Source organism: Aethalodelphis obliquidens, unplaced genomic scaffold, assembly GCF_003676395.1.
Source record: "Aethalodelphis obliquidens isolate GAN/ISIS:26980383/991018 unplaced genomic scaffold, ASM367639v1 scaffold69, whole genome shotgun sequence".
Classification (NCBI taxonomy): Eukaryota; Metazoa; Chordata; class Mammalia; order Artiodactyla; family Delphinidae; genus Aethalodelphis; species Aethalodelphis obliquidens.
Window position 1 is genome coordinate 3836545 of NW_020838013.1, and position 23065 is coordinate 3859609.

Sequence of the window (23065 nt, forward strand, 5' to 3'; positions counted from 1 at the left end):
GGCCTCCCCCTGCTAAATCAGCAAGGCCCGGCTTTGGAAAGGGGGAGGAGGAGATATGTTCTTTGAAAGTGACTAAGGGAATCCCGGATTGAGTAATCCCTAGAGAGAAACCCCAGCTGTGACCTATCCCACAGAGGCCAAGGAAGGTCCTTCTCCCCACCCCCATCGCCCCGCCCCAGACGAACTTGACCTTTGGCAAATAGGGAGGGGGGATTTGTGTACGACCCTGCTCCTCCCCTTTCCCTTATCTCTTCAGAAAAATCATTGTCAGAGCGAGCCCCTCTACAGACTCTCCTGCCAGGGGCTTCAGACCGCCCCAACCCTTGCCCTGTCCCTTCCCTCAGCTGAATACATTAGGATACCTGGGTCCCTGCACCCCCTTTCAGGCCTTCCTAAAGCAGCGCCTGCCTCTCGGCGCAGCTGCCGCCAGCCGCGGCCCCCTCCGCAGCCTGCGTTCTCCCCCTCCTCCCGGCACCCCTCCCGCTCTCGTTCTACGTCATGGGATGACGTCGGAAGCCTGGGAGGGAGGAGGAGCGCGCCCCCCCAACCCCAGCCAGCAGCTCCCGCTGCAGCTTGCTTAGCCCAGCCTCCCGCCCCCCCTTTCTCTAAAGCGAGCCCCCCACGCCTGACAGGAGCTATATAAGGCGGAACAAGGCAGGCAAGGGGGGCAGCGCAGCCGAGCGGAGCCCAGGAGAGGAGACAGAGAGAGAAAGAGCCTGAGCGAGAGACGGGGAAGCAAGGAGGAAGCCACCGGTGCGTCGGGACAGGAACGCAGGTGTTCGGAGCGCCCGAGCTGGAGCTCCGCAGCCGCTAGTCATGTATCGCTCCACCAAGGGCGCCTCCAAGGCGCGCCGCGACCAGATCAACGCTGAGATCCGGAATCTCAAGGAGCTGCTGCCGCTGGCCGAAGCGGACAAGGTCCGGCTGTCCTACCTGCACATTATGAGTCTTGCCTGCATCTACACTCGCAAGGGCGTCTTCTTCGCTGGAGGTGAGCAAACTGGGGCGGAGACACGAGCTGGCGCGCGCCGGGGAGAGTGAAGCAGAGGGAACCCACTGGGACTGCCGCAGGTCTAGGGCAGCGTGTCGGCGAGCTGGGGTGAGAAGGAACTAGGAGAACTCAGGAATTCCCACTTTTCCTCCTGAGTTCTTTCCAAACCTCACCTTAGTTCTGAATGAGGATTAGAGAGCCTGGATAGTGTCCCTGGTGCCAGACTTATGGGAGGGGGAGAGCCAGGACGGAATGGCCCCAGTCCCCACCAGCGTAGAGGCGCTCCGGGGAGCCAGCGAAGGGAAACCCGGGAAGTTACAGGGACGGAGCCGCCAAAGCCTGGGGAAGCACAGATGCTGTTCACGATACTGGAAGGGCTCTTCTGCAGCCGGCGGAGCGCTGCCCGCGGTGCTGACAGCACCACCGGGTTGCAAGGCACTGCCCGCGGTGCTGAACGCTCGGTCGGCTTTGGAGCGCTGTCCGTGGTCCTGAAACACAGACCCGCCAAAGCCCCAGCCCCGACTTAGAAGTCGAAGGGCTCGCTGGCTGGAGAGATCCAGCAACAGGTTCCCCGGGCAAGAGCTGTGGGCAGCAGGTCAACAGGTGTGTGCAGAAGCAGGTCCATGAGAAATTCCTCAGAATTTCTGAAACCCGGTCCATGTCTTTCTCACTTCTGCTTTGCTTCCCAGTCTTCCTCCTGACTCACCCTGTCTTCTCACTCTGCAGGCACTCCTCTGGCGGGCCCCACAGGGCTTCTCTCAGCTCAAGAGCTTGAAGACATAGTGGCAGCACTACCTGGATTCCTGCTTGTGTTCACGGCGGAGGGGAAGCTGCTATATCTCTCTGAGAGTGTGAGCGAGCATCTGGGCCACTCCATGGTGAGTGCTGAGGACCCTTTCAGCTTGGACTGCAGCACGGATGGGAACACAATGAGTTTTCCACTTTTGAGAATCTGGGAATTACAGGGGAGGAAGTTATAGCCTACAAGATGCTATGTGCCAAGGATTGGCTCTTGCTGCCTTCATTAATGGTCATCTCTCCTTTACCTTTCTCCAGGTGGACCTGGTTGCCCAGGGTGACAGTATCTACGACATCATTGATCCAGCTGACCACCTAACTGTGCGCCAGCAACTCACCCTGCCCTCTGCTCTGGATAATGGTGAGAACTCCTTTCTCCTTTCCTCAATCCAATATGCCTCCTGCTGCCCTGCTCCTTCCCATTTGCCATCTCTCTCAGCCATTCACTCTCTTACCAGTTTTTCTCTTCACTCACCTAGATCGCCTCTTCCGCTGTCGCTTCAACACTTCCAAGTCCCTCAGGCGCCAGAGTGCAGGCAACAAACTGGTGCTTATTCGAGGCCGATTCCACGCTCACCCACCTGGGGCCTACTGGGCAGGAAATCCTGTGTTCACAGCTTTCTGTGCTCCACTGGAGACAAGACCCCGCCCTGGCCCTGGCCCTGGCCCTGGTCCTGGCCCTGCCTCACTTTTCTTGGCCATGTTCCAGAGCCATCACGCTAAGGACCTGGCCCTGTTGGACATCTCAGAGAGGTAAGCCCAGAGTGTTCAGACTCCAGGGAAAAGGCAGGTCAGAGGTGAGGGGACCCTAGATTCTGGAGTCAGGGACAGGGAGGTTGGGATCTAAGGGTGCAGAAGACCTGGGAGGGAGTGAGATGCCTGGGTATCAAGCAGGGAAAACAGAAAGCTGACCTCATCCTTTCCACCTTCCCAGTGTCCTAATCTACCTGGGCTTTGAGCGCAGTGAACTGCTCTGTAAATCATGGTATGGACTGCTGCACCCTGAGGACTTGGGCCACGCTTCTGCTCAACACTACCGCCTGTGTGAGTGTCCAGAGAGGCTGAGGACAAGACAGGGAGTTGGGAAAGGGCATGGGAAACCTGACCAAGAAGGGCTGTGATCAAGACTGATGTCGGGGAGATATCAGAGGCTAACAGCTTTGGATGCTATAGGGTGAACACTAGGGTAAGGAGTCAAGGTAAGAATAGAATCAGAACTGGGGGACTCTGAGTGGTGAGGTCAAAGTGGGGAGTTGAATGGTGCAGGTTAAGGTAGTCAGAAAAGAGGATGTCATGAATACCCCAATTCAGTGGAGAGGTCAGAGAGTGGGGAGAATAGGTGGTGCTGTCTGATGGGTGTCCTAACTCTGCATCTCTTCTTTCTCCTCAGTGGCTGAGAGTGGAGATATTCAAGCAGAGATGGTGGTGAGACTGCTGGCCAAGCCTGGAGGCTGGGCATGGATTTATTGCCTTTTATATTCAGAAGGTCCGGAGGGTCCCATTACTGCCAATAACTACCCAATCAGGTGAGCTGCAAGCCAGGGGCCTGGGAGGCAGCTGAGGTGGACATGGAGGAGATACAAATCAGAGAACTTCTCTGGGAATGGACACCACACCCTTACCGGCTGCCTCTTCTCTCCTCTCCAGTGACACGGAAGCCTGGAGCCTCCGCCAGCAGTTAAACTCTGAAGAAACCCAGGCAGCCTATGTCCTGGGCACCCCGACCATGCTGCCCTCATTCCCGGAGAGCATCCTCTCGCAGGAGCAATGCTCTGGCCCTAATCCACTCTTCACCATGGGGCCTCCCCGAAGCACCAATTTCCCCAGTGCTCCTGAGCTGGGTGCTGTCTCAACACCAGAAGAGCTTCCCCGACCCCCCAAAGAGCTTGGCTTCAGTTACCTGACATTTCCATCTGGCCCTGAGCCTTCTCTTCAAGCAGACCTGAGCAAGGATCTTGTGTGCACCCCACCCTACACGCCCCACCAGCCGGGAGGCTGTGCTTTCCTCTTCAGCCTCCATGAGCCCTTCCAGACCCACTTGCCCACTCCATCCAGCTCTCTCCAAGAACAGCTGACTCCGAGCACTGTGACCTTCTCTGATCAATTGACGCCCAGCAGTGCAACTTTCCCAGATCCACTGACTAGCCCACTACAAGGCCAACTGACTGAAACCTCAGCCAGAAGCTATGAAGATCCTTGCACCTCCACTTTCCCAGATCAGCTGCTTCCCACCACTGCCAACTTCCCAGAGCGTCTGAACAGCCCTACCCATGAGCAGGTGACTTCTCCAAGCACAGCATTCCAAGCACACCTGAACAGCCCCAGCCAAACTTTCCCAGAGCAACTGAGCCCTAATCCCACCAAGACTTACTTCGCCCAGGAGGGATGCAGTTTTCTCTATGAGAAGTTGCCCCCAAGTCCTAGCAGCCCTGGTAATGGGGACTGCACACTCCTGGCCCTAGCCCAGCTCCGGGGCCCCCTCTCTGTGGATGTCCCCCTGGTGCCCGAAGGCCTGCTTACACCTGAGGCCTCTCCAGTCAAGCAGAGCTTCTTCCACTATTCAGAGAAGGAGCAGAATGAGATAGACCGTCTTATCCAGCAGATCAGCCAGTTGGCTCAGGGCATGGACAGGCCCTTCTCAGCAGAGGCTGGCACTGGTGGGCTAGAGCCACTTGGCGGGCTGGAGCCCCTGGACCCTAACCTTTCCCTGGCAGGAGCTGGCCCCCCTGTGCTCAGCCTGGACCTAAAACCCTGGAAATGCCAGGACCTGGATTTCCTGACTGACCCTGATATATTCCTGGAAGAGACGCCCGTGGAAGACATCTTCATGGATCTCTCTACCCCAGACCCCAATGGGGAATGGAGTTCAGAGGATCCTGAGGCAGCAGTCCCAGGAGGGGCCCCATCACCTCGCAACAACCTGTCCCCAGAAGATAGCAGCTTCCTGGAGGACCTGGCCACATATGAAACCGCCTTTGAGACAGGTGTCTCAGCATTCCCCTACGATGGGTTTACTGATGAGTTGCATCAACTCCAGAGCCAAGTTCAAGACAGCTTCCATGAAGGTAAGTTGAGCCAAAATGTTCAAGAACTCAAGTTCCTCTCTTGCCAATGAGATGCTGGGTGGAGTTAGATGAGTAAACTGCCCTCTCTGTTCCTCAGTTTCACTAATAGGATAAGATCACCTGCTGTGTAGGATTGCGGTTAGGATAAGAACTAATGAAAACAATATGGATGTTCTGGACAAGTAGGCCTGGGGGGCAGAGATTAGGGGTGTGGGATAAGATGCAAGAGAATCTTGGGTAACGGTTTGTGCTTCTTAACTCTACGAGGGACCTAGATCAGCCATCCCACCCCATTTTACAGATGAAGACAGTCAAGATCCCGAAGTTAAAGAAACTCCCCTGAGGTTGCACAACAAACTGATGGAAGCGGGTTTAGAGCTCTATCTCAGTATTCTTTGTCCCCCAAAGGGAATACAGAGTGAGAGCTTATAGGAATTTGGGAAAGAGAGTGGGACTCAGCCCCTGGCCCCGACAGAGTGTCCCTGCTATGGCTCCATCCTTTCCAAAACCACAGACATAATTTCACTCCATTCATCCAAACTACTCCCGTATCTTCTGAGCCTCTGGTGATCATTCAGTCATTGGACCAGCGTACTGGAAGCCCATACTATGTGCCAACAGTGCACCACATCCTCAGCCTGTCTTTCCTAATAGGCCTAACTGACTGTTGTCTCTCTCTCTCTCTCTCTCTCTGCAGATGGAAGTGGAGGGGAACCAACGTTTTGAATAAGTCTGTGACTTAACGTCGTCAAGTATGGCATATTGTCATCAAGACATGGAGCCGCTCTCCACCCCCCCGGGATTGTTGGGGGGATTCTGGGGGCCAGAGGGGGATAGATCCGATTCCCCAGGCCCTGCAGGATTTGGGGGGGGGGAGGTGGGAGGGCAAGGGAGGGGAGCTTCTTTTTAAAATTTAGAGACATCAAGCAATCCCAGTTTCCATTTCAATCTGTATTCACTCGTAGTGAGTTTCCTTGAATGGGATTTCAAGCGGAGAATGGGGGAGTCTCACTTCCCCCGCCCCGCGCTGCCCCATGGGCCTGGGCCAGTTCTCCACTCCTGGGGGCCAAGCCACCCCTGGGCCTTGGTGGGGGAAAGGCAGTGCCCACCTGGGCCAGCCTGTGCCCTGAGGGGCTCTTGACACCCACGTAGAATTCTCTACACACCAGTAACGGGATTTCAATTCCGATGGACTCTGCCGCCCTGGCGGCCCTTCTTGTGACTTTTGCGCCCCGCGCCTGGGGTGGGGGGCGCGAAGAGACGCTACGTTCCTTTCCGATGGAGGAAGGCAGACCTGCCGCCGTCACACGTGTGCTTGCACGAGTGCGTGTACCTGGTGCGGGACTCACCCGGCTGCCCAACTGCCTGGGACTACCCAGGTGGTCACCTCGTGGTGCTGCGGTGACTTTGTAGCCAACTTTATAATAAAGTCCAGTTTGCCTTTTTGGTACACCTGGTGTCATGCACTTCTGTGAAAAGGGAAGGGTGGTGACCTGAGAAGGTTGAGAGGTCCCAACGGGAGCCTGGAGGTTAGGAGGTAAACTCTGGACCTGCTGACAGCCCTGGCATTTCTTCATTCACTCACGCACTCATTCATTCATTCACTCAACACCTGAGTGTTCTGTGTGTGGCCCACCCTGTTCTAGAAGCTGAGAGTTTGGAGCTGAAACAGATGCTACGTCTTGGCTTCAAGATGCTTTGACATCCAATGCTAAAGGGTACTGGAGTCTCCTCTCTGCTCCGGGCTTGCAGTGCTTCCAGTGTGGGAGGGAGCAGAAGTGTCTGGGGATGGGTAGGGGATTCAGCTTGGCATTTTCCTGGACATGAGTTTGGAGTTTCAGAACATGAGTTTCTTTCTTCAGCCTGGCCCTACAGGCAAGCAGCTTCCCTGGATTTAGGGTCCTGGATCTCTCACTGGAAATGATAACCACCTCTTTTATCCCTGAATGGGGCTTTCAGCTGACAAACAATTTTATATCACTTAGTCGCTGCAATAAAGCCTCTGGACAGGTGTATAAGCACCATTTCATTGATGGAGAAACTGAGGATCACAAGGAAAAAGTGATTTTTTTACTCCCACAGTTAGTGAGAGCCACAGGTGGGCAATTCACCCACGTCCTCTGCCTCCAAGCCCTGGCCTGTCTCCTCTGCCAGATTCCCCAGGAAGGGCAGGCTTGGGCTGGAGCAGGGGCCTCCTCCCCTCCCAGTCCACAAACTAGAGCAGACCCCAAACTTCTGAGCAGAATATAACTTAGTGGATCAAGAGGAAAAGTTTCCCAAAACACTGTCTTCCTCTAAGCTTGAGGGCCATACACCACAGGATATGGTGGGGGCAGAAATGAAAATTAGGAGCCAGAAAGAGCTGGATTCAAATTCCACCTCCACTATCTGCCGAGTAGGATGTGAGCCTCAGTTTCTTCACAGGTAAAATGGGGCTGAAAGAAACGGCCCTGACCTCCCAAAGATGCTGCTAGGACGTGATGGGGCCTCTTATAAGCTGAGGAGCACAGAAAGGACTTAAGTTATTAAACTGAATTAGAAAGCAATGGTGACCACGAAGGCTTACAAGTTTCTTTCTCAAGGTGGGGAAGGAAACTCCAGGCCCCAGTCTCCCCCACCCCAGCCCACTGAAATACGGGGGCTGGATTCCAGGAGCTGAGAGCACAACACTGAGAATTCCCTAAACCTCCTCTCATTCCAAATCCTCCAGTTCTGAGGCCATGCCCTTCAGAGGTCCTATGAGAAGGCATTCCAGGGACCTGTCACCTTTTTTCCACCTTGGATACATCCTTGGGTGAAACAGGAAGGTGCAGTGTTACCTTCTGCCTTCCTGTGCATCTATTCTCCAACTTGAACAAAAGAACTGGACTGGAAGCCCCAAAAGGACCCTGTCTCTGCTCCACCCCCCACTGGTGCCGATCACAGGGCCAAACACACGGCAGGCACACTAGAAACATTTTATCGAGAGGACCACTTCTGAAGGTCAGCCTGATAAGAACCTGAGTAGGAAGTTACCAATTTCTACCACAAGAATTTTGTGCCTAAGTTCCCCAGAGGGCCAAGCATTGTATCTTTCAGCTTTGAACCTTAAGTGACCATAAGCTCAAGACACATGTTGGAGTCCCATCTACAAACCACCCCTGGTATGTTAACTAAACTTACTGTGGCAATCACTTTGAAATATATACACATATCGAATCATTATGTCGTATACCTTAAACTTATACAGTGTTATATGTCCATTATGTCTCAAACACTGGGAAAAATTGTTCATTTTCTAGTAAAACTGTTCATCAACTGAAAAAAAAAACCTAAAACCTCCCTGGTGGTCATCAAAAGTAAGGAAAGTCTGAGAAGCTGGGACAGCCAAGAGGAGCCTATGGAAACATGATGACGAAATGTAACGTGTTCTAGATAGGATCCTGAAACAGAAAATAGACATAGGTTAAAAACAAAAGGAACCCAGGAATTCCCTGGCCCTCCAGTGGTTAGGACTCTGTTCTTCCACTGCAGGGGGCATGGGTTCGATCCCTGGTCTGGAAACTAAGACCCCTGGCGTGGCCAAAAAAATAAAATAAAAAATTAAGGAAACCTGAATAAAGTGTGAACTTTAGTTAATAATAATGTATCGATATTTCTTCATAAATGTGACCAATGTGCCATATAAGTGTATGATGTTAATAACAGGGGAAATAATAGGTGTGGAGTATATGGAAACTAGTATTTTCATAACATTTCTGTAAATCTAAATATATTCCGAAATAAAAAGTTTCTTTAACAAGTAAAACTAAATAAATGAACATTTAAAAAATTTTAAAATGTGAGCAAAAAAATGAACACCTCACTGGTGTTTGGTGGTGGCGGTAGGTGATAGTAGAGTGTGCGTTTTGATGAGAAGACATCTCAACATTCTGAATGAGAGATCCCGGCAGCCAAGTTCAAAAGAGCCAATGGCTCTACCTGCTGGACAGAGAGGGATCTGCTTCTGTTCCTCTCACTGGCAAGGTCCCTGTGGCTCAGAGCGTCATACCTTAGCACTGGTGGATAAACGGAGGCCAGCGGGGAGGAAAGGACTTGTCCGATGGCACTACCAGAGTCGCTGCAGAAGCCACATCTGACCCTCAGCCAGTTCCCTTCCCACGGATTCCAGACTCTGCCCTGGGAGCAGAATGTAGGAGAAAGAGCACAAGTTTTGGGGTCATAAAGACTGACCCCAAGGGCTGGCTCTGCAGCCTCATTTTTTTTATGTGGGAAATATTCACAGTAACTACATGTGCCAGGAACGTTTCTGGGTGCTGGGGACGCAGCAGTGAACAAGACAGACAAGATCTCTGGGCTCACAGAGCTTACATTCTAGTTGTGGGGAGATGTAACCAAAAGTAAGTAAAGTCTCAAAGGAGCAATACAGAATGTGCAGTAAGGGACAGAGCCAGGCTGCTACGGTAGAGAACCACAGCTCTGGTTCAGAGGGTCCTAACGTAGAGTGGGGTGACAGGAAGCCCTTTCCTAGAAGGTAACATTGAGCTAAGATATCAAAGACGAGGAACAGGAGTAAGAATGTTCCAGGCCAAAGGAAAGCAAGAGTAGAGGTATTTAAATGGGAAAGGCTTTGACCTGTTTAAGGACGAGCAAGGAAATCGGTGTGGCTGGATCAAGGCCAGCGAGAGGAAGAGTGGTTGGAGAGGAGGGAAAAGATTACTCAGGGCCTTACACCACAATAAGAAACTTAGATTTTATTTCACATGCAATAGGAATTGATTGAGGAGATTTAAGCAGGGGAATGACATGATTTAATTCACATGTTTAAGCCATCCCTCTGACAGTGTGTGGAGAAAGGATTAGTAGAGGCAGGAGTGGAAGCCGAGAGACCAGCTGGGCTCCTGCCGTGGTCCAGGCAAGAGGGGATGAGAGCTTTCACCAGGCACAGATGGGGGTAAGTGACTGGATTGGGGATACTTTGGAGACAGAACTAACATGATTTGCTAATGTGTTTAGAGGGGCATGAGGAAAAGAGAGGAGTCTTGTGTCTCTGACTTTAGTAACCGGTGAAGAGTTGCTGTGTATTTAGCCTGGGATGAGATGAATATCAGGACTTTTGTAGTCTCCTCTCGTGCCCGGCAGGACTAACTGAAAACCTCTCTGGATGAGGGCATATCCATCTTAGGCCTCAAGGAGCTTCCATAAATAACGTGTCACAGGCATTGAGCAGGACACAGTCAAAGATAACCAGACACACAAAGAAGCAAGACAATACGGGCAGGAACTAGCAAAACAGATACACACAGTGCGTATATCGGAGGGGTCAGTTACTGACTTTAAAACAACTATACGTTTTCATGTTTAAAGCAGTTAATTACCAAGTCAAGAACATCTACAGGGAACATGGGGAATTCCCTGGCAGTCCAGTGGTCAGGACTCAGTGCTTTCACTGCCGAGGGCCCGGGTTCAATGCCCGGTTTCACTAAGATCCCGCAAGCCGTGTGGCGTGGCCAAAAAGATGAAAAACAAACAAACAAAAAAACACTTTAAAAAATTAAGTAACTCACTAAAAAGAAAATGGTACAAATGAACTTACTGACAAAACAGAAATAGAGTCACAGACATAGAAAACAAACTTAGGGTTACCAAGGGGGAAAGGGAGGGGGATAAACTGGGTGATTGGGATCGACATATACACACTACTATATATAAAATAGATAACTAATAAGGACCTGCTGTATAGCACAGGGAACTCTGCTCAATACTCTGTAATGGCCTATATGGGAACAGAATCTAAAATAGAGTGGACATATGTATATGTATAACTGATCCACTTTGCTGTACAGAAGAAACTAACACAACATTGTAAATCAACTCTACTCCAATAAAAATTAATTAAAAAAAATAAAGTCCACAAGGCAAGTATATAAATAAATAAATAAATAAGAAATGATTCAAATATGCAAAGTTTAAAAAAAAGGAACATTTACAGGGAACACGAAATGAAAACAGTGATAAGCAGACTTGAAAAAGAACCAATAGATTTTCTAGAAATGCGATAAAAAAGATGAAAACTGAAATTAAAAATTCAATTGGAAAACAATTGGAAATGGAAAATTGGAACCCGTATCAAGGGTTTTTTGGGGGTTTTTTTGGCAAAAAATTATAAAACAATGTGCTGAGTGGCCTGTTTGTACATTGTCTGAAAACCATGTGGGTATCTTAATATATCACAGGCTACTATAATCTATACTAGGCCAAGTTTTAGTAAAAGTACACAATCCAAAATATTATTTTCTATTTCAGTTATTTGAGCAAAATAAAATCACCCTATTGATATAATGAACACGTGTAATTAAAAATCATCATTTGAAATAAAAATTGGTGGCATATACTGCATATGGAGTATAATTATGTCATACACAGTGCCAGAAACTCAGGACCAGTCTCCCCATCGAGACATCAGCCAGATTTCAAATCTGCACGGGGATGAATGCTAAACTCAAAACCTCTGAGGGGCAGAACTGAATTTCCCCAGATTTTCAGAGCTGAAGAAAATCAAGTGCAGAAGCAATTCAATGCAAGAAGAATAACGTTTTCAACGAATGCTACTGGGGTAATAAGACGTCCGTGGCGGGGGAGAAAAGAATTTCAACCTAAGCCTCATACTTTATACAAAAATTAACTCAAAATGGGTCACAGACTTAAATGTAAAACATAACTATACTGTGGATATGGTTTAAGAGGACATGGTGCTTAAGAAGACATAGCTAATTGCAAACTTCTTCAAATTTAAGATTGGCACTATATACCCACGATGTGCTTACAAGCAAACCAGGATGTCTAGATTGCTTCTTAGTTACACCCAAGTAGCCATGTATAAGGATTTTAGCTTCATCTTCTTTCCTTTTCACTTTTGATACAAAGTCCCTGCTAGAAGGCTTGGAAGCAGACTCATATTTTCTATGCAAATATCTATGCAAATTTTTGCCTGGAAATGCCAAAGTTGAAAATAACAAGAAATAGTTTCTTAAAAGGTTCGATGAAGAAGTCACACACACATAAAGAGTCAGCTGATGGGCTTCCCTGGTGGCACAGTGGTTGAGAGTCCACCTGCCGATGCAGGGGACATGGGTTCGTGCCCCAGTCCGGGAAGATCCTACATGTCGCGGAGCGGCTGGGCCCGTGAGCCACGGCCGCTGAGCCTGCACGTCTGGAGCCTGTGCTCCGCAACGGGAGAGGCCACAACAGTGAGAGGCCCGCGTAGTGCCAAAAAAAAAAAAAAGTCAGCTGATTCTCACAAGGCAAGTAAAGCCATTTAGGCACAGGATAAGAACTCCTTAAGAAAACACAAACTGCCTTATGAAAATGCAAGGCCAACCTTCACGATTGTTTTGCAAGTTGAAATATACCTCTGAGACTTCATTCCAGCTTTGCTGCAGGCCAGTGACTAAGATTATCTACAGAATAGATGAAAAAAGCAATGTAATCATCGTTTAGTTGGAAGACATCTGACACAGTGCTGTAACTGAGCACACCCAAATAGTCCAGGGGATGAAGTAGCCACACAATAGTTAGAAATCATCTGCTCCTCTCACTATGGAGCTGTGGCAGAAGTACAACAAAAATTGAAAAATATAAAAGGTGCAGTATGGAAGTCACTAATATCATCAGAAGTAGGGGGTGACAGCAGACCTCATTCACATCACTAAAACAGGAAACTTGGAATAAAATGCAACAATATATAAATTTTTCAAAAAGAAATGGCCACGGCTTTTTTTCTTAAAACCTAGGTTGAATTGAACCTATACATAATATATATATTGAGAGTGAGAGTCAACAAGATCTTAACTTCTTTGTACTCTTGTTATAAAAAAGTAAAACTTCAGAATGATTTTTTATAATCCTTTGAGAAGACTGCATGTAAGAGCACCAGGAGAGTGTTACATCTCCCATTCCTAGAAGAACAGTGGTCCATGAGATTACTTATGAGGATTAGGAAAGTTAGACTCACCCAAATATGATGCACTATTTAAGATTTATTGTTCTTGAATAAGCAGTCCTTCCTCTAAAATGCAAGTCCCCCAATAGGATTAAATGCGTGATTGTTGTTAAAAATTCATGTGAGTTCAGCAAACTAAATGCTTTCCCTAAGGCCAACTGAGTTTCCATCAAACATACAAGGAGATTATATCTAGCTGAGGAGGAGGAAAGTATGTGCCAGGCTGGATAACCAAGCTGGGGAAATGCTAGGATTCTGGAAGCTACCTGAGAACACAAATGGAAGAGTAACATTTGATCCTTCAAAACATTGTACATGTCTGACTTTTCCTACTCTTTTTTCTACCAGTAGCAACTTCAAGCTCCCTCTGAAAAATTACTACTAAGACTGTAAATGAAGCAGAAATTTTTTGCCGTCTAAAAACTAACCAAGATATAGCAGAATAGGTATAGTTTTTAAAGAAAGTCTACTGATCTCCATGGTCCATGTAAAGTGGCGCATCCCTAGCCATGACCTCAAACGAACTGTATTTTTTCTTTGCCTCACCTCATCATTCTCCTTTCTTCTGTTTTATATTTCTATCTCACCTCTCCCCACTTTGGTATTCAGAGTTTTGGTCCAAAAACTGGCAACACTGACATCACCTTGGGAGCTTGTTAGAAATTCAAAATCGTGAGTCCCTCCTCAGATATTAAATTCTGCATTTTAACAAATTTCCCCAGGTGATTCATAAATAAAGTTGCTTATCAAATAAAAAAAAGGGGGGGCTGCCCTGGTGGCACAGTGGTTGAGAGTCCGCCTGCCGATGCAGGGAACACGGGTTCGTGCCCTGGTCCAGGAAGATCCCACATGCCGCGGAGCAGCTGGGCCCGTGAGCCATGGCCGCTGAGTCTGCACGTCCAGAGCCTGTGCTCCGCAATGGGAGAGGCCACAACAGTGAGAGGCCCACGTACCGCAAAAATAAATAAATAAATAAAAGAAGACACAGCTATAATAAAGTTTTCATGATGTGGACAGAGAGCTAAAAATAAGCCATAAATATAACATTTTAGGAAAAAACATAGGAGAAACTCTTAGGTACCAAGGGTTTGGTGAAGAGTTCTTAGGCATGACACCAAAAGCATGATCCATAAAAGAAAATAATTGATAAATTGGACTTTATTGAGATTGAAAACTTTTGCTCTGTGAAAGATCTTGTTAAGAGGATGAAAAAACAAGCTACACAATGGGAGAGAATATTTGCAGACCACATACCTGACAAAGAGCTCCTACCTAAAACTCTCAAAACACGGCAGTTAAAGAAAAACACAACAATTCATTAGAAAATGGACAAAAGGGAATTCCCCGGCGGTCCAGTGGTTAGGACTCGGCACTTTCACTGGGCCCACTGCCAAGGGCCCAGGTTCAACCCCTGGTTGGGGAACTAAGATCCCACAAGCCACACAGTGCAGCCAAAAAAAAGAAAAAAGAAAGAAAAGAAAACGGACCAAAAAATGGAGACAATTCACCAAAGAACATAGATCTATAGCAAATAAGCACATGAAAAGATTTTCAACAACCCTAGACATTATGGAAACAAATTAAGACCACAACAAGATATCACAACCCACCTATTAGAACAACTAAAATAATAACAACAACATCAAGTTCTGATGAGGCTGCAGAGAAACTGGATCATTCATATATTGCTGGGGCAGTGTAAGTAATGTAGTTACTCTGGAAAATAATTTTGAGGTTTCTTAAACTGAAAACACAATTACTATATGACCCAGCAATTGCACTCCATTTATCCCAGAGGAATGAAAGTTACATCTTTCAAGAATAACCCCTTTATTTGTAATAGCCAAAAAGTGGAAACAACTAAATGCCCTTCAATAGATAAATGATTAAACAAATTGTGGTACATCCATACCTTGGAATACTATTCAGCAATAAAAAAGGAACAGACTATTAATACACACAACAACTTGGATGGATCTCAAAGGCATTAGACTGGGTGAGAAAAGAAAACAACCTCAAAAGGACATATACTGTATGAGTTCACTCATATAGCATTCTAGAAATGAGGACAAAGACCTCCCTATAATAGAGGTAGAGAACAGAAAAGTGGTTGCCAGGGATTAGGATACTAGGAGAGAGGTGGGTGGGTGCAACTATAAAGGAGAGAAGGTAACCAAGATGGGAGCTGTGGGGATTAGGATGACCTAATCTTGGAAGTGACATGCCAGCACTTCTGCCAGTCTTGGTGACATAGACTAACCCCAGCACAATGTGGGGGAGTGTTAATTACTAGGAGGTGGGGTTCGAGAGCCATTTTGGAAGGTGGCTACCACACCAACTAATTCTGTTACAAGAGCATCTAAAACATAATAGGTAAAGGTGGAAAGGATGTAAAAAAAAAGATCTATTGTGCTGACTCTAAACAAGAGAGATTGGTGTAGGTATGTTTAATAACAGACACAACAGACTTTGAGACAAAAAACATTACAAGCAAAGAGTAAATGGGAGATGAAAAGTATAGACAGTCCGTTTAGACAATTCTTTTAACTGTTACAGTGAAAGAAAACAGAGAAATGGGGGCTTCCCTGGTGGCACAGTGGTTGAGAGTCCGCCTGCCGATGCGGGGGACACAGGTTCGTGCCCCGGTGCAGGAGGATCCCACATGCCGCAGAGCGGCTGCGCCCGTGAGCCATGGCCGCTGAGCCTGCGCGTCCGGGGCCTGTGCTCCGCAACGGGAGAGGCCGCGACAGTGAGAGGCCCGTATACCACAAAAAACAAAAAAACAAACAAACAAAAAAAACCCAGAGAAATGGGGCAGTGGCTAAAGGGCGATGCGAAGCAAGAGAATTGCTTGTTCTTGAATGATACTAGAGTATATGTGTGTGTGTGTGTGATTGTTGTTTTTCTGGGTTTTTGTTTTTGTTTTTTTTTGTTGTTTTTGTTATTGAGTTGTATGAGTTCTTTATATACTATGGATATTAACTCCTTATCAGGTATACGATTTATAAATCTTTTTCCCTTATTCTGTACATTGCCTTTTCATTTTGTTGACGGTTTCCTTTGCTGTGCAGAAGCTTTTTAGTTTGATGCAGTCCCATTGTTTATTTTTGCTTTGTTGCCTTTGCTTTTGCGGTCAAATAAAAAAACTCACTGCCAAGAACAATGTCAAGGAGTCTGTTTTCTTCTAGGAGTTTTATGGTTTCAGGTCTTATGCTCAAGTCTTTAACCTATTTTGAGTTAATTTTTAAAGTTTCATTCTCTTGCAAGTGGTTGTCCACTTTTCTCAACACCATTTATTGAAGGGACTGTCCTTTCCCCATTGTATATATATTCTTGGCTCCTTTGCCATAAATTAACTGGCCATATATGCAGTTATTGCTTCAACCTTTTGAGATAAGCACTATTTTCTCTATCTTATAGATGATGGATCTAAAGCACAGAGTAGTTAAGTAACTTGCCCAAGACAACACAGCTAGAGAGAATGGAAATGAGTATGGCCTCTGACTGATAACCAGCAAGAAATTGAGGCCCTCATGCAACTGCTCAGAAAGAATTAAATGCTGCCAACAACGACGTGAGTTTGACAGTGGATCCTTCCCCAGTCAAGCCTCAGATGAGACCACAGCCCCAGCTGACACCTTGATTGAAGTTTTGGGAGACCCTGAAGCAGAGGACCAAATGATGTTCATCACAGGGTTGTGTGTATTTTTTTTTTTTAATGCAAACAACAAACCTACCCAACAGTTGAGGACTTGGTTAAATAATGGTCTACCCATAAGACAGAATACTAAGTACCCATTAAAAATTGTTTTAGGAAGATGATTAATAATGAAAAAATGTTCTAAATCATTGCCAAGTTACAAGTAAAAGTAGAATACAACAGTATCTAGAGTATGACCCAAATTTGTTTTATTCTTAAAATATTATATATAAACACAAAGAACAAAAAACAAGCAGAAAAGATATATACCACAATATTGCCAGGAATCTCATCTAGGTGAGGGGATTACTTGAGGCTTTTCTTTTCTTGTAGGGTTTTTCCTATGCTTTCCAAATCTTCTTGGTGTAAAACCAAGTACCTAGCACACAACAGGTGCTTAGTAAATGTGAATCCCATTTTCCCCCCAACTCCTCCTCTTTTCTCTGAGGGGACAATAGTCCTTGATATTATGACTAATGGGAAAACAAAAGGCCAGGGCTTCCCAAGGACTCCTCCCACCATGGGCAGGTACCTACCGATGCTTTGCTTCTTCCATGGGTCTGTAGCCATAAACCCCACAATAATTCACATTCAGATATCACCTGACTCAGAGCCAGGGTCAGCTTAATAGAGGGGCCTGAAGTAGCCCTTGGGATCCAGGGCACTCCATGTAGCAACCCTGCTTGGGGCTGTGACCTGAAGTCCCCAAAGGGTTCTGTCTCCGTTGAGGTGGCAAGTCCCCAAGAGATAGGAGGCATTTCTGATGGAAGCAGAAACAACATCTGCTGCCTCTGTACACTCAAGTCCAGCAGCCATGCCCCCACCTACCTTGCCCTTTCTCTCACCCCTGGAAAATGGGAAAACACAGGATTTTCTGCTACCCCTGCCAATTCAGATCCTGAGCAGTCGCTCTGCGTGGATGAGGTCCCCTTCTCTGGGGTCCCAAGGCAGAAACTGAGAGTGGGTGACAAAAGATGTTTATTCACATTTGATCCTTTTGATATAACCACACATGCATACATAATTTAAAATCAGAAAAATATAATCAGGTTGATGTGACCTCCCTTCCTCCCCGCTGGCCCCGCCTTCCCAACTGGCCCCTTCAAAATCCTGGAGGGTGGGGGGCAGGGGTCACTTCTTGGCAGCTTCTGCCTGGGCTGCCAAGTCTGCCTCTCTCTGAGCAGCCAGGAACAGGGCTCGCTCCTTCTGGAAAGCTGCCAGCTCTTCTGAACTGAGGCTGCAGGTACAGAAAAACAGACGGTAAGTGAAGGGCCAGTCACTGGTGGGGAGCTCACAGCACCATGTCACTGTCTCAGAACCCCTCTCCCCTCCTGCCCCCATACCTTTGCTCATCTGTTTCCTCTGCCAGAACTGCCACCCCACTATCACCCCTGCCTTTTACTCCTTTCTTAAAGCCCTACTCATCTTTTGAGGATGAGCACAGCTATACCCTAGTCCAAATTAACCTGCCCTTCCTCTGCGCCCCAAAACATTTTGTGAAATGAAGTCATCAGGTGGTGCACGCATATCTCTTTCAGAGCAAGGATCAGATTCACTCACTTCTGTACTCCCAATGCAAGTAAAGATCTGAGCAAAGTAAAGTCTATCCCTGTTCCACGCTTAACCCCACTCCTCTTGGGAAACAACCAACCGTAAGCCTTTGCATGGGGTGTGACACCAGCAGCAAGAGGCCAGCAAAGGGTTGAGTGTTGCCCCTGCTGTCGTCTGGCCAGAGGCTCTCCCACCCTACATCTCACTTCAAGGAAACAATTTCTGAGGCCATCCGAAGCCCCATGAGGGGGCCTGCTGCTGGCCTCAGGATCAAGTCTGAATTTGAGAACCAACTAGTCCGTTTGGCTCACGTCCTACTATGTCCCATTCTGCCTCTAGCATTATATACCCAGATCACACTGAACTTCTTTGCTCCATTCCTTCACCTTACATCCTTCACAGGGACTTTTCTACTTCTTGCAATGCTTGCCCCAGTCCTTGACCTCACTTCCCAGGGCTCTGCTCCCTGTTCTGAGGATACCTGTAGTTCCTTTTATCAACACTGACCATCTGGCAGTATACTGCTCCATTTATGGATCTGCCTCCATCTCTGGACTCTGAGTTCCTTAGAAAGCAAGGTCAAGCACGGCTACCTCCTTCCTAGCTGCATCCAGTGTCCAGGACAATGCCTGACACATGATAGGTACTTAACAAGTACATTCCAAATGAATGAATGAGGCTCCCCACTCCCAAGAATCTAAGATCCATTAACTCAGAAGCTGACTCTCCCACTCACTGGACCCCCAGCTTTGTCCCAGAGTCAAGAACTTTCCAGGCCCTCCCCTCACACTGAACTTCCCCGGAAACTCACTCCTTCACCACACGAATGCCCAGGGAACGGGCAGAGCCAATGATGGAGCGGACAACAGAGGACAGGGGCACATCCTGCAAGGCGAAGGCGTCATCCTGAGCTTTGACACGGGCGATTTCATACACGTGCTTCAGTGTCACTAGGCCTGCCACCTCTTTCCCTGGGAGCAAGGAACAAATAGCCCTTCAGGTGTCACTGCTTCCTTCCAGAGCCCAGAAGCCCAGATGGCCACCCTGCCCCGTACCTGTGTGCCGGGCCCCCTTCTCAATCCCAGCAGCTGCCTTCAGGAAGTAGGAAACAGTGGGTTGGCCAATTTTGATTTCAAATGTCCTGTCAGGCTGAAAGGAAAAAAGACACATGAGAATCTTTCTTCCCACCTCCCCCAACCCCTGCTGCCCCAGCCCAGGGAACTTCTAACTTCCTGTCCCCCCTTCCCTCAGCTCACCTTCCTTCCCTTTAACTGACAACAAAACCACAGAAGAAACAAATCTGCAACAAACGTCCCTGTCACTTCTATTCCAGGTCCAACTCTGCTCTGGAAGCCCCAGCAAGTTGGAGGAACAAAGGAAAGATCTGCAATACGGCAGCGCGGGTTCAGGAAAGATATGGCCTAGTCCCTACTGTATAAATGGGGAAAGTGGGGCCGGGTAACAGGAAAACACTTGCCCCAAGTTATGCGCAGAGTAGCAACCCCAGGTGGCCAGCTCCAGGGCCTGGGGAGAATGAGAAGGAAACTGGGGATCAGAGTCCCGACTCCTCACCTTCACAAAAATCTTGGTAGGCAGAGGAATGCCTTCTTTGATGTCCTTGGTCTTCTCGTTGAACTCCTTACAGAACTGGTTGATGGAAACGCCTCGCTGTGAGGCAGGCATAGGGGTCAGCGTGCGGAGGAAGGGACGGCTCCCTTTCCCCCGGAGGCTCCATCCATTCTCTCCTCCGTCTTCACTTCCCTAAGCTCCCATTCTCTTTTCTCTACCCAGATCCAACTACCATTTTATGTGCCAGATGATTCGTATGTTTCACGCCTCTCTATCCTTACAACAGCTCGTGGACGAAGAACAGAGGAAGCTGAATCTCGAAGAGGCTGTGTAACTAACCCAAGGACATACAACGTGTGGGCAGCAGAGCCGCGTTTTAAACCGAGGCCGCTCTGGCCCAGCCCGCACCCGCCACCCGGGTTCTAGCTCCCACCCTCCGACGCCTCCCACGCCAGGTTCCTGCCGCGGCTGCACCTGACCCAGGACGGGGCCTAGTGGGGGCCCGGGCATGGCCTGGCCTGCCCGCACGATGGTCCGGATCACGCCGCCGGCCTCGGGCTTCCTGAGGGCCCGAGTGGCCCGGCTTAGCTTCGACATGAGGCTGAGTCTCCGGCCTTAGATCATCTCAGGTCCACAGCAAGAGCTAAGGCTCCTGGCGCCGCCACCTTGGGTTAAAGGTCAAGGGTCCTCACGTTAGGGTAAAGCAGATGAAGCCAACCAATAGCAGCGTGGAATCATCCTTCCGCTCTCCAACTAGTAAGACAAGGAAGATGAGATGAAGCGGAAAAAACTTTTAACTTGCTACCTTAAGATTGAGGAAGGACTCGAATGTCTCAGACACACACGTTCCTCCTGGAGAGCACACAGGCAGTGCCTCAGACAGCTAAACTGGCAGGTGGCCCTTAATATCCGCACTGCATTGTGGGTATGGTAGTTTTGACCGCGTATGCGAATCCCACAGCTTGCTATGTCCTGGGGCGCCATCTGCTGGACATAGTGATAATCCCTGGGTTGGAAAATAGTTTAGCGCTCCTTTTTAGGAGTGGGGATCTCTTCACTTTCTGAGCCTGTTTCTTCACCTGTTGTTGAAAGGGAAGATGGTTAAGAGTAGGACCTTGGAAGTAAACTGCCTGGTTGCTTCTCTTGCTGGCTGTGAACTTGATCAACTTATTTAATTTATGCTCAGTTTCCCCCTCTGTACAAAGAGGATTATAATAGGTAGTACCTACCCCTGGGATTGTTGTGAGGATTGAGTCAGCAAAGTGCTTTAGAACAATACCTGACACCTAGTCAGCACGTGCTCTTCACTGTACAATAAGGACAAAACCTTGCAGAGCTCTTGTGAGGCTTAAGAGGCCCAGAACGTAATTGATACATCACCTGTGTCCAATAAAATAAGCCAGCATCTTCTTCTTATTGTAGTTATTATTATTATTTTTAGCATTTGCTACTTGCCAGGCACTGTGCTAAGGGCATTATTATCTCATTTAATCCTCACAATGGCATGACATATATTGTTTTATTATACCCCCTTTACAAATTAGAAATTGAGGCACAAAAAGAGGCCCTAAAACACCCACCCTGTGTGTGACAGGGCTGGGAAAGAAATATGAGATTATCTGATTCTAGACCTTGTTCTGTTTACCACAAGTCTGTACTGCTGTAATCCCTGGTTAAGTGATATAATCCATGTAAAATGATATGATCCATGTGAAACCACACTGTAAACTGTGAGACACATAAACTTTTTATTCTGCATTCGCATTGGACTCCCGCTAAGGAAATGTGATTGCTCCTGTCTCTGAAGTCTATCAAGTTCTTATAACGCTCAGCCTCATAAACCTTCTCAAGACTCTGGAACCAAGAAGGCTCTTTGATTTACCAGCTGTAAAACCCGGGGCACAGTAGTTAACTTCCCTGTGCTTCCGTTTCCTCACTAGTAAGATGGGGCTGAATATAATACCTACCTCACAGGAAATTAGTTAATTCAGGTAAAGCACATAGAAGAGGGCCTGGCCCAGAGCAAGCCAAGCTGGGTAGGATTTATCTCTGGGTGTCCCACATCACTCAGCCTATATTTACAAATTTATTTACAAATAAAGAAATAAATCCTTCCTGAATGAAGGAATCAGGAAGCAAATGGGCATGGCAGGTGCTCAGGGAGCCAAGAATGTGGCCTGGCACAAACTGGGCTGCATTGGGTGCAATTTCCACTTGCTGTCAATGAAAGGACAGTTTTGATTACTCAGCTCTTACAGATGATAAGGAAGCAACTCCCTAGTCTGCGTTTGGATATGTGGGAGGCCAGACTGTTCAGTGGCGAAGATGAGCCCAGACAGGCGAGTGAGGACCCGATCTCACAGGCCTTGCCAGCCTGCTAAAGAGTGCGGGCTATACAGTAGGAAGCCATTGAAGAGTGTTAAGTATTTGCATCATATTTGCATTTTGAAAAGGTGACCCTGGCTTGGATGTGTAGAGGGATTGGAGGAGAGCAGGGATTTGATGCAGCGAGACCGATTAGGTCAGGGCAGTAAGACGGTGCAGAGATAATGGTAGCTTGGGACCAGTCCAAGAGATACTTGGGATATAGAGTTTATTTTAGTCAACAAATGCCTGTGTAGTATGAAGTGTGTACATCTTTATGAAGAGTAACTCATTTTAAAAAAAATAAATTTATTTATTTTTGGCTGCGTTGGGTCTTCGTTGCTGCGCGTGGTCTTTCTCTAGTTGCGGTGAATGGGGGCTGCTCTTCATTGCGGCGTGTGGGCTTCTCATTGCGGTGGCTTCTCTTGTTGCGGAACATGGGCTCTAGGCACGTGGGCTTCAGTAGTTGTGGCACACAGGCTCAGTAGTTGTGGCGCACAGGCTTAGTTGCTCCGCGCTCCGCGGCATGTGGGATCTTCCCGGACCAGGGCTTGAACCCATGTCCCCTGCATTGGCAGGCAGATTCTTAACCACTGCACCACCAGGGAAGTCCAAGAGTAACTCATTTAAATCTCATTGCAATCCTTTGAGGTATAGGTGCTATTATTATGCCCACTTTATAGATGAGGAAACTGAAGCACAGAGAGGTTAAGTTACTTGTCCAAACTTACACTGTTAGAATGTGGCAGTGTCAGGATTTGAACCCAGACTGTTTGGCTGTAAGGATTCATGCACTTGACCATTCCCTAGGCTGCCATACAAATCAGCAGAAGTTAGCGCTTGATGGGTAATTTGTGGAAGGAGGGGGAGAGAAGCATCACGAGTGATGCCCAGAATTCTGGCCTGAATAATCATGCAAATGAATGATTAGGCCTTTCACTTTGAACGCTGGAGACACAGGAGTTGTAGGTTCAGGTAGAAGACAATGAGTTGAGTTTGGGTGTGTCTGTGACACCCGTCTGAAGGGTATGATCTGGGAGAGAAGC

The 23065-nt window shown here is 47.8% G+C and overlaps 2 protein-coding genes across 3 annotated transcripts; one reads left to right on the plus strand and one right to left on the minus strand.

Annotated features, from left to right (window-relative positions):
- The first annotated feature begins 624 nt into the window (after nucleotides 1-624).
- Nucleotides 625-6304, plus strand: NPAS4 (neuronal PAS domain protein 4). The gene is made up of 7 exons (XM_027090451.1): nucleotides 625-991; nucleotides 1718-1869; nucleotides 2048-2150; nucleotides 2269-2542; nucleotides 2724-2833; nucleotides 3180-3315; nucleotides 3437-6304. Exons 1-7 carry the CDS (start codon nucleotides 817-819, stop codon nucleotides 4902-4904), a joined length of 2418 nt encoding a protein of 805 aa, XP_026946252.1. The 5' UTR covers nucleotides 625-816; the 3' UTR covers nucleotides 4905-6304.
- A 10418-nt stretch (nucleotides 6305-16722) lies between these two features.
- On the minus strand, nucleotides 16723-20409 carry MRPL11 (mitochondrial ribosomal protein L11). Of its 2 annotated transcripts, XR_003429398.1 has the most exons (6): nucleotides 20130-20409; nucleotides 19659-19754; nucleotides 19142-19235; nucleotides 18898-19057; nucleotides 17364-17772; nucleotides 16723-16914 (listed from the first exon to the last, which is right to left on the minus strand). XR_003429398.1 is itself a non-coding variant. In XM_027090126.1 (5 exons), the coding sequence occupies exons 1-5, from the start codon at nucleotides 20250-20252 to the stop codon at nucleotides 17667-17669; spliced, it is 579 nt and encodes a 192-aa protein (XP_026945927.1). In that variant the 5' UTR covers nucleotides 20253-20409; the 3' UTR covers nucleotides 16723-17666. The 2 variants fall into 2 exon arrangements, 1 of the variants encoding a protein (XP_026945927.1); XM_027090126.1 differs by having other exon boundaries at nucleotides 16723-17772.
- Between the last annotated feature and the right edge of the window lie 2656 nt (nucleotides 20410-23065).

Bases quoted from the DNA above. Each gene is read 5' to 3' on its own strand.
- MRPL11 (XM_027090126.1), bottom strand. From the start codon at position 20,252: ATGTCGAAGCTAAGCCGGGCCACTCGGGCCCTCAGGAAGCCCGAGGCC. The intron at 19,755-20,129 runs GTGCAGCCGCGG...CCTGCCTCACAG, and splicing joins TAGGCCCCGTCCTGGGTCAG to CGAGGCGTTTCCATCAACCA. The intron at 19,058-19,141 runs GTACGGGGCAGG...CCTTGCTCCCAG, and splicing joins GAAGGGGGCCCGGCACACAG to GGAAAGAGGTGGCAGGCCTA.
- NPAS4 (XM_027090451.1), top strand. From the start codon at position 817: ATGTATCGCTCCACCAAGGGCGCCTCCAAGGCGCGCCGCGACCAGATC. The intron at 992-1,717 runs GTGAGCAAACTG...CTCACTCTGCAG, and splicing joins GGGCGTCTTCTTCGCTGGAG to GCACTCCTCTGGCGGGCCCC. The intron at 2,834-3,179 runs GTGAGTGTCCAG...CTTTCTCCTCAG, and splicing joins TGCTCAACACTACCGCCTGT to TGGCTGAGAGTGGAGATATT.